Raw genomic sequence first — 14513 nt, 5'->3', positions numbered from 1 at the left:
AGGGTTAATTTGCGTGAATTAAGAAAAAATTTTTATAATAAAGTTGCTACTTAAGGACAGGCTCCCACAACCTGCGGTCTAGAAGAAAAACAATATCAAAACTTTTGCAATAAACGAATTTTAGAGAATGGTAAATGCAAAATTTGAAAAATGCTTACGGGAATGGATTACGCTACAATGTGTTATTAAAAAATGGAGGTCTATAACTTTCATAGGGCGGGAGGATAAATAAAAATTTTCTTCTACGCAAATAAGTGCCAAGTAAAGATCTATTTATATATGAAATTTCTAACTTCAAAGTTTTTAAGTTTTGTAAACATGCCATCAGACAAACCGACAGAGTTAAACTAATAAGCACTTTCTTCAGATTTTTTTTTGCAAAAGTGCTAAAAATTAATTTAATGTTAAGAAAATGATTAATATTATCGCAAATCAATTTATATTATTTCAACTTCCTATAAAATTACAATAATTTAATAAATATATTAATTATGTAATTATTTGTTTTTTTTTTATTTACAGATGTTTTTAAAATAATATGCGGTCCATATTTGACACATTAACAACAACAAAAACAGCAACAAAATTTGAATGTAATGATAATATTGTTAAGAGAAAGAAAAAAAATTCTTTAACATTTTTAAAAAATTTTCCATCATCATTTTTATTTAATATTATTAATTCAATTAATAATCAAAATAATAAAAATTGCCAAAATATTAATAATTATAATAATAACAATAATATAAATATAAATAACAATAATAATAATAAAACAAAATTATTATATAATAATCAAATAGAAAGAGATGTACAATCTCAATATTATATATTTCGTGAATATTGGAATAAAACTGCTCAGGAATATATGGAGGCTGGAAATAATTTAGCATTAAGATTAATTAATTTAGAAAATATCAAAAACTTATTATCATGTAGATATTATGATAAAAATATAAATAATAATAAAAATAATGATAATGAAAATAGCAATAAAATAAGTAAAAATATTAATATTAATAAAAATAATAATAAAAATTTATATAATGAAAAAAAGAATATTAATGTGAATAATGATAAAAAAATTAATGATAAAAATAATATAAATTTAACTAATAATATTAATAATACTAATAATAATAATAATCATAACGGTACGATTTATCGCTATTCATTAAGTTTATACACAGCGTCGAGCGTTATTTTAGCACTTTGTTATTTAACGACATCAGCTTTAGCCGCCTCAACTGATATTAATCCAATGTAAGTTTAAATTTTTTTTCTTTTTTGTATAATCTAAATAAGAAACATATATTATTCTTAAAAACATTTTACGTAATTTGAATAAAAGTATCTTAAGAATTTAATGAAGATCATTTACGTGTATGAAATTTTATCATTTTTAAATTATAAGTTCATCTATTGTAACTCTCCAAAACTATATTTAAAAATGATTTCAATACATATTTTACATGTAATTTATTTAAAATAAACAAATACCCATAAATATTTATTTGATCCTTTTAAACTTAATAATTTAAATCAAACAGAAATTTCTTGAATCATGGTCCTGAAATGTAAAAATTTTGAAAAATGAAAAATCAAGCATAATCGGGGTCGGCAATCATTTTCGGACGGCTGCCCATTTTCAAAATAAATTTTTTTATCTGGACCCCACATTCAAATATGATTTATATAGCGCTTTACTAAAAATAAATATAGAAAAAAAAATTTATTAAACAAAATTTCACAATTTCACAAAAAATTCGACAGAAAATGGAAAATACAACCACAGTAACATACATACATAATGTATTTAATACACATATATTATTAAATATAAAAATACGTACATATATGTATATTAAATATTAAGGAAAATAGTTTAGCTTTCATTAATATAAAATTCGTTGGGCCTTTTGTTCTTGAATATTGTTTGATAATTCATTTAAGTTCGGAAAATGAGTATCACAGTAAGAATATGCGAATGCTACACTTGCTAAATTAACTTTAGTGTTCGCTAATAAGGTGGGACTAAATTTACGCAATTAAATAGGTTTAAATTTAAATAAAACTTTATTTTCACTTGTTTTGATCTACATTATAGAAACTTTTACATTATTAATTTTTGCTTAGTTTTAGCCATGTCAGCTTTTATCTAATAAATCATATATAGTTTTGTTACAAAATTTTGGATTAATAATTTTTTAATTCTTAAATTTAACATGTTGGTATAGGAAAATTTTAAAAAAACCTAATATATGAAATGTATTGTAAACTTTTATACTAAACTTACATACTAAATCTTACAACTAACTTATAATCTAAATTATTATTAAATTTAAGCTTCTATTTGTAAATTTTTTTTAATTAGAAATACTAAGTACATCATTCACAAATTATGTTATCCGGTTTTGGCAACTTATGTTTAATACGAAATGAGTTATTATTATATATATTTTTGCCTAAACCTGATATTATTCTGTTGGAAGAATTTCTTAAATTATTATAAAAGGACATCGTTAATTTAGAAATAAATTGATCAACGGTTGGTAAAGCAGCTATGTGGTGCAAAACTTCAATTTTAGAAATATATGGCAAATTTAATGCCATCCGCAAACATTTGTTTTGTATTACTGGTATCTTTTTTTTGTGCATTTCAGCACAATTTGACATTAAATAGGTTTCACGCTATATTTCTGTTAGCACACATTTTTGTCATTAGTTACATTTCGACATGCTTACCGTCTAAGTTTGTTAATTTTAACTAAATAATACCGATCCCTGAAGTATATGATTGATGTTTTATAAAACAAATATAAGCAAAACTATAATAAAGATATCAAAAGCAGTAAATAATTAACAAAATTAAATGAGACGACGTAAACATTACAATTTAAACAACTATGTATTTACTTTCATTACAAAAAAAATTTCTTTTCATAAAACCTTTTTCTCTAGTTACCCTTCTAAGAGCTCTTTTACCTTACCTATTTTTGTAGTTGAACATTTATATGAAAAATTGTCAAAATATATTCTAAGGATATGATTAAAATACTTAATACAATATAAGTGAAAAGAGAAGGGTATTTTCAATATATTTTTCAAAGAAACCAAAAATAAAATGAAATTTTTTTTTTTTCGAATTTTTTGATTAATTTTTCTTATGCTCATTTCTCTCAACATTTTTCTTTACTTTTAGCCATAAAATCGAAAGTAGTTCGCCATTTAATTTAGTATTTGCATTAATTTTAAAAAACAAACAATATAACAAACCGAACTACTCAGGAGTAGGGGAGAATAGTTTGGAATTGGGACGTTATTTTCGGTGGAAATTGTTGTATACATCAGGAGTACAAACTTGACTTGCTTCTATTGGGGCTTAGATAGACATACAATTTTTAGTTTTGCAACTGTTTGATTGCTTATTTGTTTAGTTGGTTAAATACACGCGAAACGGTTCTAAAATCAAGTACTAATTTACACTACAACCAAGTAAAATTTGCATGTCAGCCTGAGTCCTGTAAGATTTTACGTTTTTTATATTACGATATGGAACCATCTATAGAAACAAATAAGGGAAATTACTTCTTTAATTTAACAAATTTAAAATTTTGGCTAAACAAGGGTTAAACGAAAAGGTATAATTAATTGAACATTTGAAAAAAAATTTTAAACAAATATTTCCGATGCGCAATATTTGAAAAGAATATTGAAAGAAAAATTTTAATTTTGCTTCCAAGTCAGTTGAACTAAGTTGTAAATAACACATTCACTCCCGAATTACAGAATTTCTGTAAAACAAATTTGTAAAATACATTCGAAAACCTTTTAAAATAATGTGTTATTTAGAATAAAATCAAAAATATTTAAAAAAGATTTTAAATTTCAAAGAATTTTTTCACTCTTTTCAATTCTTTAATAATAAATTTTCCATTTTTTCTTTAATTCAAGAACAAATTTGAAATTCACAAGCAAGAAAAAAAACCTTTGTTTTCATGTGATTATATTTTCAAATTCATGATTTCTTTCCCTTAGTCAATACGCATATGTTTTCTCTTTCACCTTATTACAACTTTTTACATTTTCAATTTAGCACGGAATATTATATATATTATGTATGTTTTAACATATTATGGATGTATACTTGTAATATATTTTGTTTTTCTCAATTTTAATGGAAAACTTTTAGATTACTTTCGAACTCTTTAAAGAACTTTTTATTTTTTTTACAAGAAAACTAAAAAAAATATTTCAAAAATATTTTGTAATCTAATTTGCATTTTCCACCTTCTATACAAATACCTGAGGTTATAATTTTAATATCTTCTTTTGTTTTTGTTTTTTTCATAAATTAAATTGAACATCTAAATAAATATTTTGTGTATTTTAAAGGAAAAATATGTTGGAAAAATATTGTAATACTGACTACATTATAAGATCAACATTGAATTATTAAGATTTTCGATGACAAATTACTTGAATTTATTTAAATTTAAATATTTTTTATATTTTTGAAGGTATATTTTGTAATACTCGTATAAGGTATGAAATATGAATAAATTTCGTTATACATCCTATAGGCATTTTAAAAATATAGTGATTAATTCAAAAATTGTATAATATTTTGATAAATAAATGACTTAATACGCGATGCTTCTTAATAATTCTATTTTATGCAAAATTATTTGAATTTTTAAATATTCTTCTCAAAATAATTTTAATATTATTAAAATTCTTAAAATTAAACCCATCAATTTAAAACATCACTCCAAGATTTACACAAAATGAAAATTTTGGTGTCAAACCTGTTATACAAATAATTTCGAATTGTTAAATAATTTTTAAAAAAATTCCACACGTTCATTTAATAAATTTCGTTCTCAATAAAAATAACAGCATTAACAATAATTTTTAATCAAAATGATTAAAAATTAAATGAATCAAAATTTAAATACACCTCTTCCGTAGTATTTACAAAAGCAAAAAAGCTAGCGATTCATAATTGATTAATTTCATCTTGAAAGAATATTGCTCTATAGCACTAATTTTAAAATAACAACAAAAATAACTACTCCAATTTCTGCACTGAAGCAAAACTACAAAGTTCTTATCAAAATTCACTGCACCTTTATTATCCTAATAATATTTGAATAAAAACAAAAATGTAAAGATTTATTCAAATATGTCACACTTTATAGCAGAAAATTTGATTTTATAACAGAAAAATTTTTCATATAAAACATAAAAATATATGCTGAAGGCGTTACAACTAGAACAAGGATAATTTAACAAAAAAAAATATCTATTTTTAACTTAACTCTAAATTTGGCTTAAAGACTTGGAAAAGAAATATTTATAATGTCATCCCATTAAATGAAAAATTAGGATCGCCCACAAAATGACTTAAAAAATTCATGTATACAGAGTATATTACCATAGAATTTAAAATTTTTACTCGTAAAAAATTAGAAAAAAAAAAATAGAACAAGAAACAAGTTTTTTTAAGAAGAATGGCACGTAAAAAAGTGAAAATTTTTTATATAAAAATGGGATCCTTTATATTAAAATGAAAATGACAGGTATAAGAAAAAAAAACAAAGTTAAATGTAAATTCAACATAAGCAGATTTAAAGAAATGAGGTTAAATTTTATTTACAATACATATTATATATGTTTTCAACGACATATAAATATGTGATATGCAATATGCTAAGAAAAAGACCTTGATAGTTATAGGAAAACCTCATTGAATTATATTGCATTTAGGCTCAATTCCTATTCTTTTTACCCCATATTTTGCACACCGTTCTTTTCTTTTCGATGTTTGAGGTAGAAGATACCTATAAAAAGAATTAACCTGTATTTATGCATTCTCTTCGCGGAATAAAAAAAAACACTCCAACAATATTTAATCTCTCATATGATGAATTAAACCCGGTTACCTTCTGTGACATACAAACTTTCATGACTGTTATTATTACTTCCTGTATGAGTGTACGTGATATAGACAACATTTAGTAAAGAATTTAAGCATTTTAGTTCGAATGAAGAAATATGAAATTTAATTATTACTTAATTACAAATACAAGTTTTCATGCAGGAAACTGTAATTGGTTATATCATGAAATCATTAATAAATTTTATAGTAAAAATAAACATTTTACTTTATCATTAGCACGAATTGGAAGTATTTTAAATATTCTGAATTAATTTGAATGGAAAATTTGGTAATTTTTATTATTCACATTGTCTCTAACTATTTGTCACCTGATTGCGATTTCAATCCATACGCCACTTTCGTGATTTTTGACTTAAGAACACTCCAATGAAGAAGATCATCTTTCAGAATATGCAACCGTTTTGTTATTCAAACATTATTTTGATCTTCCGCAATTTTTAAATCAGTTTGGGACGCATTTTGATTTATATCCAGAATCTTTGGCGTATTTATAATGCACAAATTTTAAAAATATTTACAAATTTTATAAAATACGCAAACGTATTTATAAAATTTGTGCATACGCAAACTATTTCCGGAGGGAAATTTCGATAAGAGAATTTGTAAACCGGAATTTTCCTTCGAATTTTTCTTTTTGGTTACACAAAATTTTCAAAGAATCAATAAGACTGATTTCAATGCTTTTTCAAGAGTCATATAGAAATCAATAATATTACAAAAATATATATGTATGTATATATTTTTTTAATTTTTATTATTATAATGTTCTTCTTTTGAATTCCACATTTATTCCTTTTAATTTTTAATATATGAAATGTTGAAATGTAATATAATCTTTTCATATGTATGTATATGTATGATGGAATATAAAATTTTCTTTTAGAGTGCACTTTGAAGCTGTAAATATTTGCATATTTTGTTCTTAATAACCTATTCTCTCTAGATATTTAAAAATAGAATCATAATATTTTTTTTATAGTATTCTTTACAAAAGTGATAAACTACTTTTTATGTTCTTAAGCGTTAATTCATAAAATTTAAAATATACATATAAACACAAATAAAAAAATATATAAGAAAAGTCCTAGAAGATGAAATAAGAAGATCATGTGAAATATTTTTTTTCTATAAATAAATACACATACATATACATGTTCATATTTCTGTGTACAGTAAGACTTTGTTGTATTTTATCTTTCTTAATTCTCTTGCTACTAGTAAATTGTAGTACTAGATTGGTTAAAATAGCATTATTATAAATGATGTGTCATATGTGTGTTGCTATAAATATATTTATAGAATAAGAATTTACATATATGTATGATTCAAAAAGCAAAAATGAAAAAAAAAAAAAAGAAATAAAATATAAAAAAATCGAGACACTTAAAAATGTTTACAGACAATAAAAAATGAAAAACGTATCCAACCAAGGAGGTCATATAAAATATACCAAAAAAAAAAATCTCACTTTATATTTATGTCCTATATTTTATTTATATACATACATATTATATGTACATAGTCTTATACTAAAATATTTTATATACATACATATTAAAGATATAGTTTATAATATGTATGTAGAACTTTGCTATATAAATAATAAAAAACAATCTGAAGCTTTATTCGAAATTGTTATTGTTTTTTTTTAATTTTTCACATATACCTATATGTATTTATATGCACACACACACATATATATACTGAGGTATATAATAAAATTAATGCTTCTAAGCACATATTTTAAAAAATGTAAATAAATTTCACTTTCTTTTCTAAAATTGTGTGAGTTTATAGATATAGAGAAGTATTATTCTTTCTCACGTTTTTTTCTACTTTACATCGCCTTCGAATAATTTCAACCTTTCTATATACTTAAAGTATGTTTTGCATTTATACATACATAGAATAAGAGTACAAAACCAGTATTGCAAGAACTTAAAGCTATTATAAAAATTGGCAATAATTTTCAAACGCAAAATATACAAAAATTTATATAGATACTTTGATGCAACCAGCTGAATTTTCAACCTTCATCTATTTTAACTACAGTTTGAAAGGGAAGAAAAATTTCATATCGGATATTGAAGAAATCTCTTATTATAAGATCAAACCAATCCACTAAAACCAATGGTTTTAAAAATTAAGATATTTTTCCTAAACAATTTAAATTTCTCAAAAACATTTTACAAAAAGCAACTTGCCTGCTTTTGTAATTTTATAATATCATGGAAATAAATAGGCAATAATTGGAATTTTGAAAAATTTGAATTCGAAAATCTATATGGAAAAATGATATCGACAGTAATAGATAAAAAATTTATCAAAACAATAGTTAATTTTCGCGGTTGTTTTGCTATAATTATATTTTTATTTACAAAAAGAAAAGAATATGTTGATACTAGTAGTTGCACCAAAATCGCCTCTTTAATATTTTAAGATAACATGGTATCCCTTCGAAAAGATAGTAAAAAAATATTTTTTTCAACATATGAATATTATGCAATATAGAAAGAGAAATGAAATTCTCATAAAATTTCACATGTAAAAAAATTTGTAAACCCATATGAAATTGCACCTTCCTATGCACGGGCAAAAGAACTGAATAAAATTGATAACAACATTTTCTCCCTATTTTCCATAATTAGCTTGAAATAATTTGAAACTTAAAAAAATCTCAGTTAAATTCTTACTCTTGTACAGCCATGCATGCATAATAATAAATTTTTTGTGAGTGAAAACATTAAAAATACAAAATGTAATTTTTTAAAACGATGTAGAAAATTCGTTTTGCAATTATATATTTCCTTATGATAAAGTATTCTAAAAACATAGGGCATCTGTTACTATACATGTAGGTTCTATATCTGTTACTATACATATTTGTACTTATGCATAGGTACTATACATAAGTACGAATAAGAATATGTAACGTGTTATAAAGATTTAATGTTTCTGGAATGTTAAAACTATATTACTTAGCCATAAGCAAACAAAACTGCAACATAATTTTTTCTTAAAAATTAATATTAATAACTTCCTTAAAAAATTTAATACCTACTGCTTTTTCATCTATAGTATGTACAATAGCATATAGGTATCCTGTTGTGCCCATACATGTAGCACCCTATAATACTCAACAGTTTATACAAATAAAGTACATGACTATATATATATGAATGAATTATTAGAAAATTTCTTTAAAGTACTATATTAAAAAATAAATAATGGCGAGTACAATAACAAGAACTAACAACCACACAAATAATATTCAAGGAACGTAAAGAAGTAGAAAATATGAAAATAAATAACAATATTTTAACTAATACCAAATAATGCACTGACACGAGTATCGTTAATATAAAATTTATAATTTATATGAAGAGAAATTTTGCGTTTTGTAAAGATTTTTATATACATGAGTAAATACTAAACTCAATATAGAATTTGTAGGAGTACTAAAGAAAATTTATTTTATATGCGTATTTGTGTGTATACTGTTCAAATAAAATAATTTTATTTTATAACTAATTTTAATACAATATATACACGTTGCTAGAAATAAATTATAGCGTAAGCATAAACCTAAATATTAAATAAAAAATAATATTAAATATAATATTTTCAAAATATTTTTGCTACGTACGGTTTATTTAAGAAACAAAGAATTCCAACGCGCATATTCACTGGTTTCACTTAAATTTTTCGCAACACAAAAATCGAAAAACTGCAAAACTAATAAAAATTCGGGTAAATTCAGTAAAATAACAGAAATAGCCTTAAAAATTTAAATTATTTGAATTATATTGCTTATAAAAATAATCCTGGATTTACTAGATTTAGAACAGTAATTTATGCTGGAATACATAATTTGTATTCCAGCTTACAAAACAAGTACCAAAAATTTTCATACGTAAATATCGGCGTTTATTTCAAATTTTTGATAGCATTTTCCTTCTAGAGGTTTAGTTTTAAAAGTCTATTATATTAAATTATTTATTTTGTTAGAAGAAAATTTTTTCCACCTCCATCCCTTCACAAGTTCTCCGACAACTTATATTTCTGAAACTGCAAACTCCTCCAAATACGACGGTTCTGCAAACTCCAAAACCGTGGTTAACGTTTCTTTATTTTTTATGATTATGTTAACGTTTCTTTAATTTTTGTTTTTGATATAGAATTATAAGGGAAAAGTGATACTTTAGAAACCGGTTTGACCTATAAATTTTAAAATAATATAGAACGAACTTCAACAAAATAATATAAACAACGATAATCAAGTTTCGTTATAAAATTTACGATTGAAATATTTACACTACACCCAATATTTAATAGCATTAATTTTGATCAAAATGTGAGAGTCAACAAAATTTGAGGATTCCTTTTGCAGAATAGTAGGACCCTGAACTACGTTACTTCAATTTTACTAGGAGTAACTAGTCTGTAAGTTGAACGCTTTTTTTTAAATACATAGGAACTTCGATATGCAGTAGGAAAAATTAAACTATAAATATAAAATTTCACGTATTCCATATAAAAATATGAAAATATCTGCCGTAATAAACTTTCGTAATTGAAATTTTCAAATACTTCTTTGTATAGGCTGTTGAAGTTGGAAATACGAATATTATAATCTGTAGTGTTATACAATACATTCAAAGTGCCATTCCTGTAAAAAGAACGCAGAAAATATCGTTTCGTTTAGTTTTAAAAAATGACATGAACAGAAACATTAACGCCGTGATTTATCAATAGTTAATTTAACTTAATCCAATCATTTATATGTATTTATTCTATATAATATTTTTTCCCTTTCTATATAATTATTGAGTTAAACATTTCCAAATAAATATAGTTCTGTTTAATACGAAAATCAAATAAATTGACAACAACAGCGAACTAAAAGTAGGTTTTTTCTGTCGTATAGAAGAAAGTAAACATTAATTTTCCTAATTGAACTACAAATTAATAAAATAACATAATTGAAAATAATGAATTAAAACTATAATTTTATTTTATAAATCATTATAAAAAATTAGATCAAGGCTATTAAGGTAAATTAAATTTATAAGCACATACGAGTATATCATAATTTAATTGTATACGTGATTTTTATTTGTTTGTTTTTACCTATGAATGTATGGTATCTTTATCTGGAGACAATGTTTTAATTTTTAAAATAAAAATATTTTAATAATATATGCTTTCTATATGTACATAATAATAAATATGAAATTTATTGATAAAATTTTAATGGGTTAAAATGATAATAGATTTTTAGACAAAAGGATTTTTTTTGTAATTATATATAAAGGAATATTGATAAAAAATCATTTTTAATATTTAATATAAACCATGAATTATCAATGAAGGAAAATAAAGAAAACCGTGGAATTATAGCCCATTTTCTACCCAAAAAAATTTGTGAAAAATTTCTCTCCCTCTTAAAAATTTCGATGAACTTGTAAATGTGTCATAAAATACTTCGACCTGGAAAAAATGTTCGCAAGCTTTTCTTTTTCTTTCTTTTGAATACAGCGTAAGTAAAAACTTTTCTAATATATGCAATATGCAATATCATTTTAATTCATAACAAGTAAAAACGTTTCAGTCGTCTGTACTTTGGCAATCTGATTTTAAAATTTGTTTTTGAAATATGTAGAATTAGCTTTCATTAATGTATAACATGTACTCGAATTTGTCAAACCATTCTATAGATACTTCACGGATATGTCTGACCCTCAATTGCACATACAACTGCCATGTTTCATTAATCTGACTTTATTATTTTCCCGAATATTTAAAATTAACTTTTGGTGTTGCATGACAGCTACCCGAACTCGTTGTCCGTTATACAACAACACATATCATTGGTAAGAGCATCTCCATATTTCAATATTTTTACCAATATAACGGTTCTTAAAATGTCAACTGCTTTCTAAAATGATTATTGTAATCAAAAATTAGTAATATTCGATAACTACAGCACTTAAAATTATTAAAAATCAAAATAGTGAAAATTTCTTGATATTTTACATTTTACTAGTGCTTGTAAAATCTGGAAGAAATGGTTTCTTTTTCTATATCTTCTGAACCATAAGTTCTTATATCTTAAGAACTTAAAATAAACCTTAAGCAGCTGGACAAAATGCTCTAAAAAGAAAATTGCAAAGTTCAAAAAAATTTCGTACGAAATTATCGGGATAGAAAAAACTACAAAAAATAGAAAAAGCGAAAAATTTTATTTTTAATAAAGTTCGAACGCTTGGTAGTCCATCAAAAGCACCTAAAAAATAAGAAAAAAAAAAAACTAACATGTTAGTTTTAAGCCTTTTACTAGGCCTTTCTAGGAAACTGTTTGTTTGAAGGCTCCATCTTTTTCTAAACGGAAGTTATAAGCAAAAACTCTTGGACAAGAAATTTTGTCAAAGTTCGTTAAAGTCCCTGTAACTCGGAAACCCTTGAGATATGGGTTCTAGTCCGGAACAAAGGTTTTACTTATTTTTGACCCTCTAACTAATGGTATTTGTTATTGTATACTTTTTAGAATCACTCTGTATACACAAACTGTTAGAATCTCAAGTTTTCAATTAAACAAAGTTTGTGGAAGTTTTCAACTGTAGGAATACAATAAAAACCCTCGCATGCACAAATATTAATTTCAAATTTCTAATTCTTTCCTTTCTTATCTGTGCATTCCAAAAACAAATGGACAGAAATGAAAATTGGTACATGATTATGTAAATTGAGACAAATCAAATATAACATGTTCATAAAATATAGGTGCGAATATAAAAATCAAATACATATGTATGTATAGGTAAAGTACACAAATAAAGTTCGATTAAATAAGTAATTCAAAAGTATGACTAGCAAATGCTTTAAATATTCTTATTTGAATTTTTTCTTTTCTGCGTTTATAAAACTTATTTTTAATTAGAACTTTTTAATTACAAAGAATATAAAATCATTAAAAAAAATTTTTCAACAAAACCAATACTGCCATCTAACATCCATACTCGTATTTTGTTATTTATAAATATTTTACGTGTACCTGTAAAATTATTTCTATACATTAGAGTTAAATGTAGAAAGTTGACGGACGCTTATTAATTTATATATGTATGTATTTGTACATAAATATAATTTATTTCTTATTTTCGTTTTTAAAAAGCACTTTACGGCAATTTTTTTTGTTTTCTGTTTCAAGTGCTTTAATTGAATTATTCGACTAAATGTAAACAATAGTAAAAAATATAAGAAAAAAAATAATAGAAAAATCAAAATTAGAATGATGATAAATTATTGTTGACATTTATTTTTTTTTCTTTTCATTTTCTTCTCTGTTTTTCTACTACAGTTATTTAGATATAAACATATATAAGTATGTATATTATGGGGGGCATATACATTTTGCAGCCTAAATATGATTATTGTGTGTATATAGAGTAAAAATGAAAGTTATTTTCAAAGATATTTTATCAATGTCAATATAAAAAATAAAGGAAAATCAAAATAGAAAATAATAGATATGTATGTACATACATACATCTATATGTACACACATATACAAAAAATTGATTATGAAAAACGAATGCTTATAGGAGAAAAGAAAAGAAAGAATGAAAAAGAAAATCTTGTACAAAAGAAAACATAAACAGAAAATATAACAAAAGGAAATTCTTTAATAGATTAAAAATGCTTGACTGCCAACGGCTTTTATTCACCTCTATATTCTTTTATAACATTTTTGGACATTCTATTTCTTATATAGTCGAAATATGTTTGTATTCTATTAGAAAGCTTGTTCTACTAAAAAAGATTTCTAATTTTTGAATTTTTCATCTTCTTTATCTTAATATAATAAGTTTAATCTAATGTCCAAAGAACACAAAGCCCGAATTTGCAACCGAAAATTTCATTCATATACCAACTTAAACTATTAATGCGGCTCATTTAAAAAGAAAGTTCAAGACGTACCCAATGCTTCATGATTGACTAACAGTATGCGAGTAAAAAATTTTCTTAATAAAATGTTTTCAAAACCTTACTCCAAAAGGACTGAGTATATGAGCGCTTTAAAATAAAAATGACAACTTTACGGAAAAAAAACTCTGGAAATCCAACATGAAAACTTGAACATATTCCAAGCAAATTTTCTGCGAATTATAATTAGGAATTCCATCAAGAATCCTAATTGAAATGTATGCTCTTTGTTCCTTCCACACCAACATGTCGTTAAGGGAGTTTTGAATCATTAAAGCAAATAGCACTATCGAAAACTGCGACGATCTTAAGACTCGTCAAACTTTTAAATTGTCGGTAATCATTGCACAAATTTCTTAACTTTTATTTTTCGAATTATGTTAAATGTTTGTTCTCAGATACATATTTCTCGATGAATTTTCTCTAAATTCTCAGTTTTATTTTTCAGGTATTGAAAATATACAAAAAAAATCTCAGATTCCAGTTATTTTGTCTTTTTTTTTTTCTAAAATAATTTTAAAGGTGTTCAAGTATTTGATTGATGATGATTTTGATGAATTTTTTT

The 14513-nt window shown here is 23.7% G+C and overlaps 1 protein-coding gene across 4 annotated transcripts in view; it reads left to right on the top strand.

Annotated features, from left to right (window-relative positions):
• Positions 1-14513, top strand: part of LOC129609301 (glutamate-gated chloride channel) — a 92141-nt gene that overhangs the window by 39491 nt on the left and 38137 nt on the right. For all 4 annotated transcript variants that reach the window (XM_055521248.1, XM_055521246.1, XM_055521247.1 and 1 more), the window contains exon 2: positions 523-1263. In XM_055521248.1, the coding sequence (XP_055377223.1) occupies positions 539-1263 (725 nt within the window). In that variant the 5' untranslated portion in view covers positions 523-538. The remainder of the gene's footprint in view (positions 1-522; positions 1264-14513) is intronic.

The sequence above is a fragment of the Condylostylus longicornis genome, unplaced genomic scaffold, assembly GCF_029603195.1.
Source record: "Condylostylus longicornis isolate FDR11 unplaced genomic scaffold, ASM2960319v2 ptg000038l, whole genome shotgun sequence".
NCBI classification, from domain to species: Eukaryota; Metazoa; Arthropoda; class Insecta; order Diptera; family Dolichopodidae; genus Condylostylus; species Condylostylus longicornis.
This window is presented reverse-complemented; position numbering and strand designations above follow the sequence as displayed.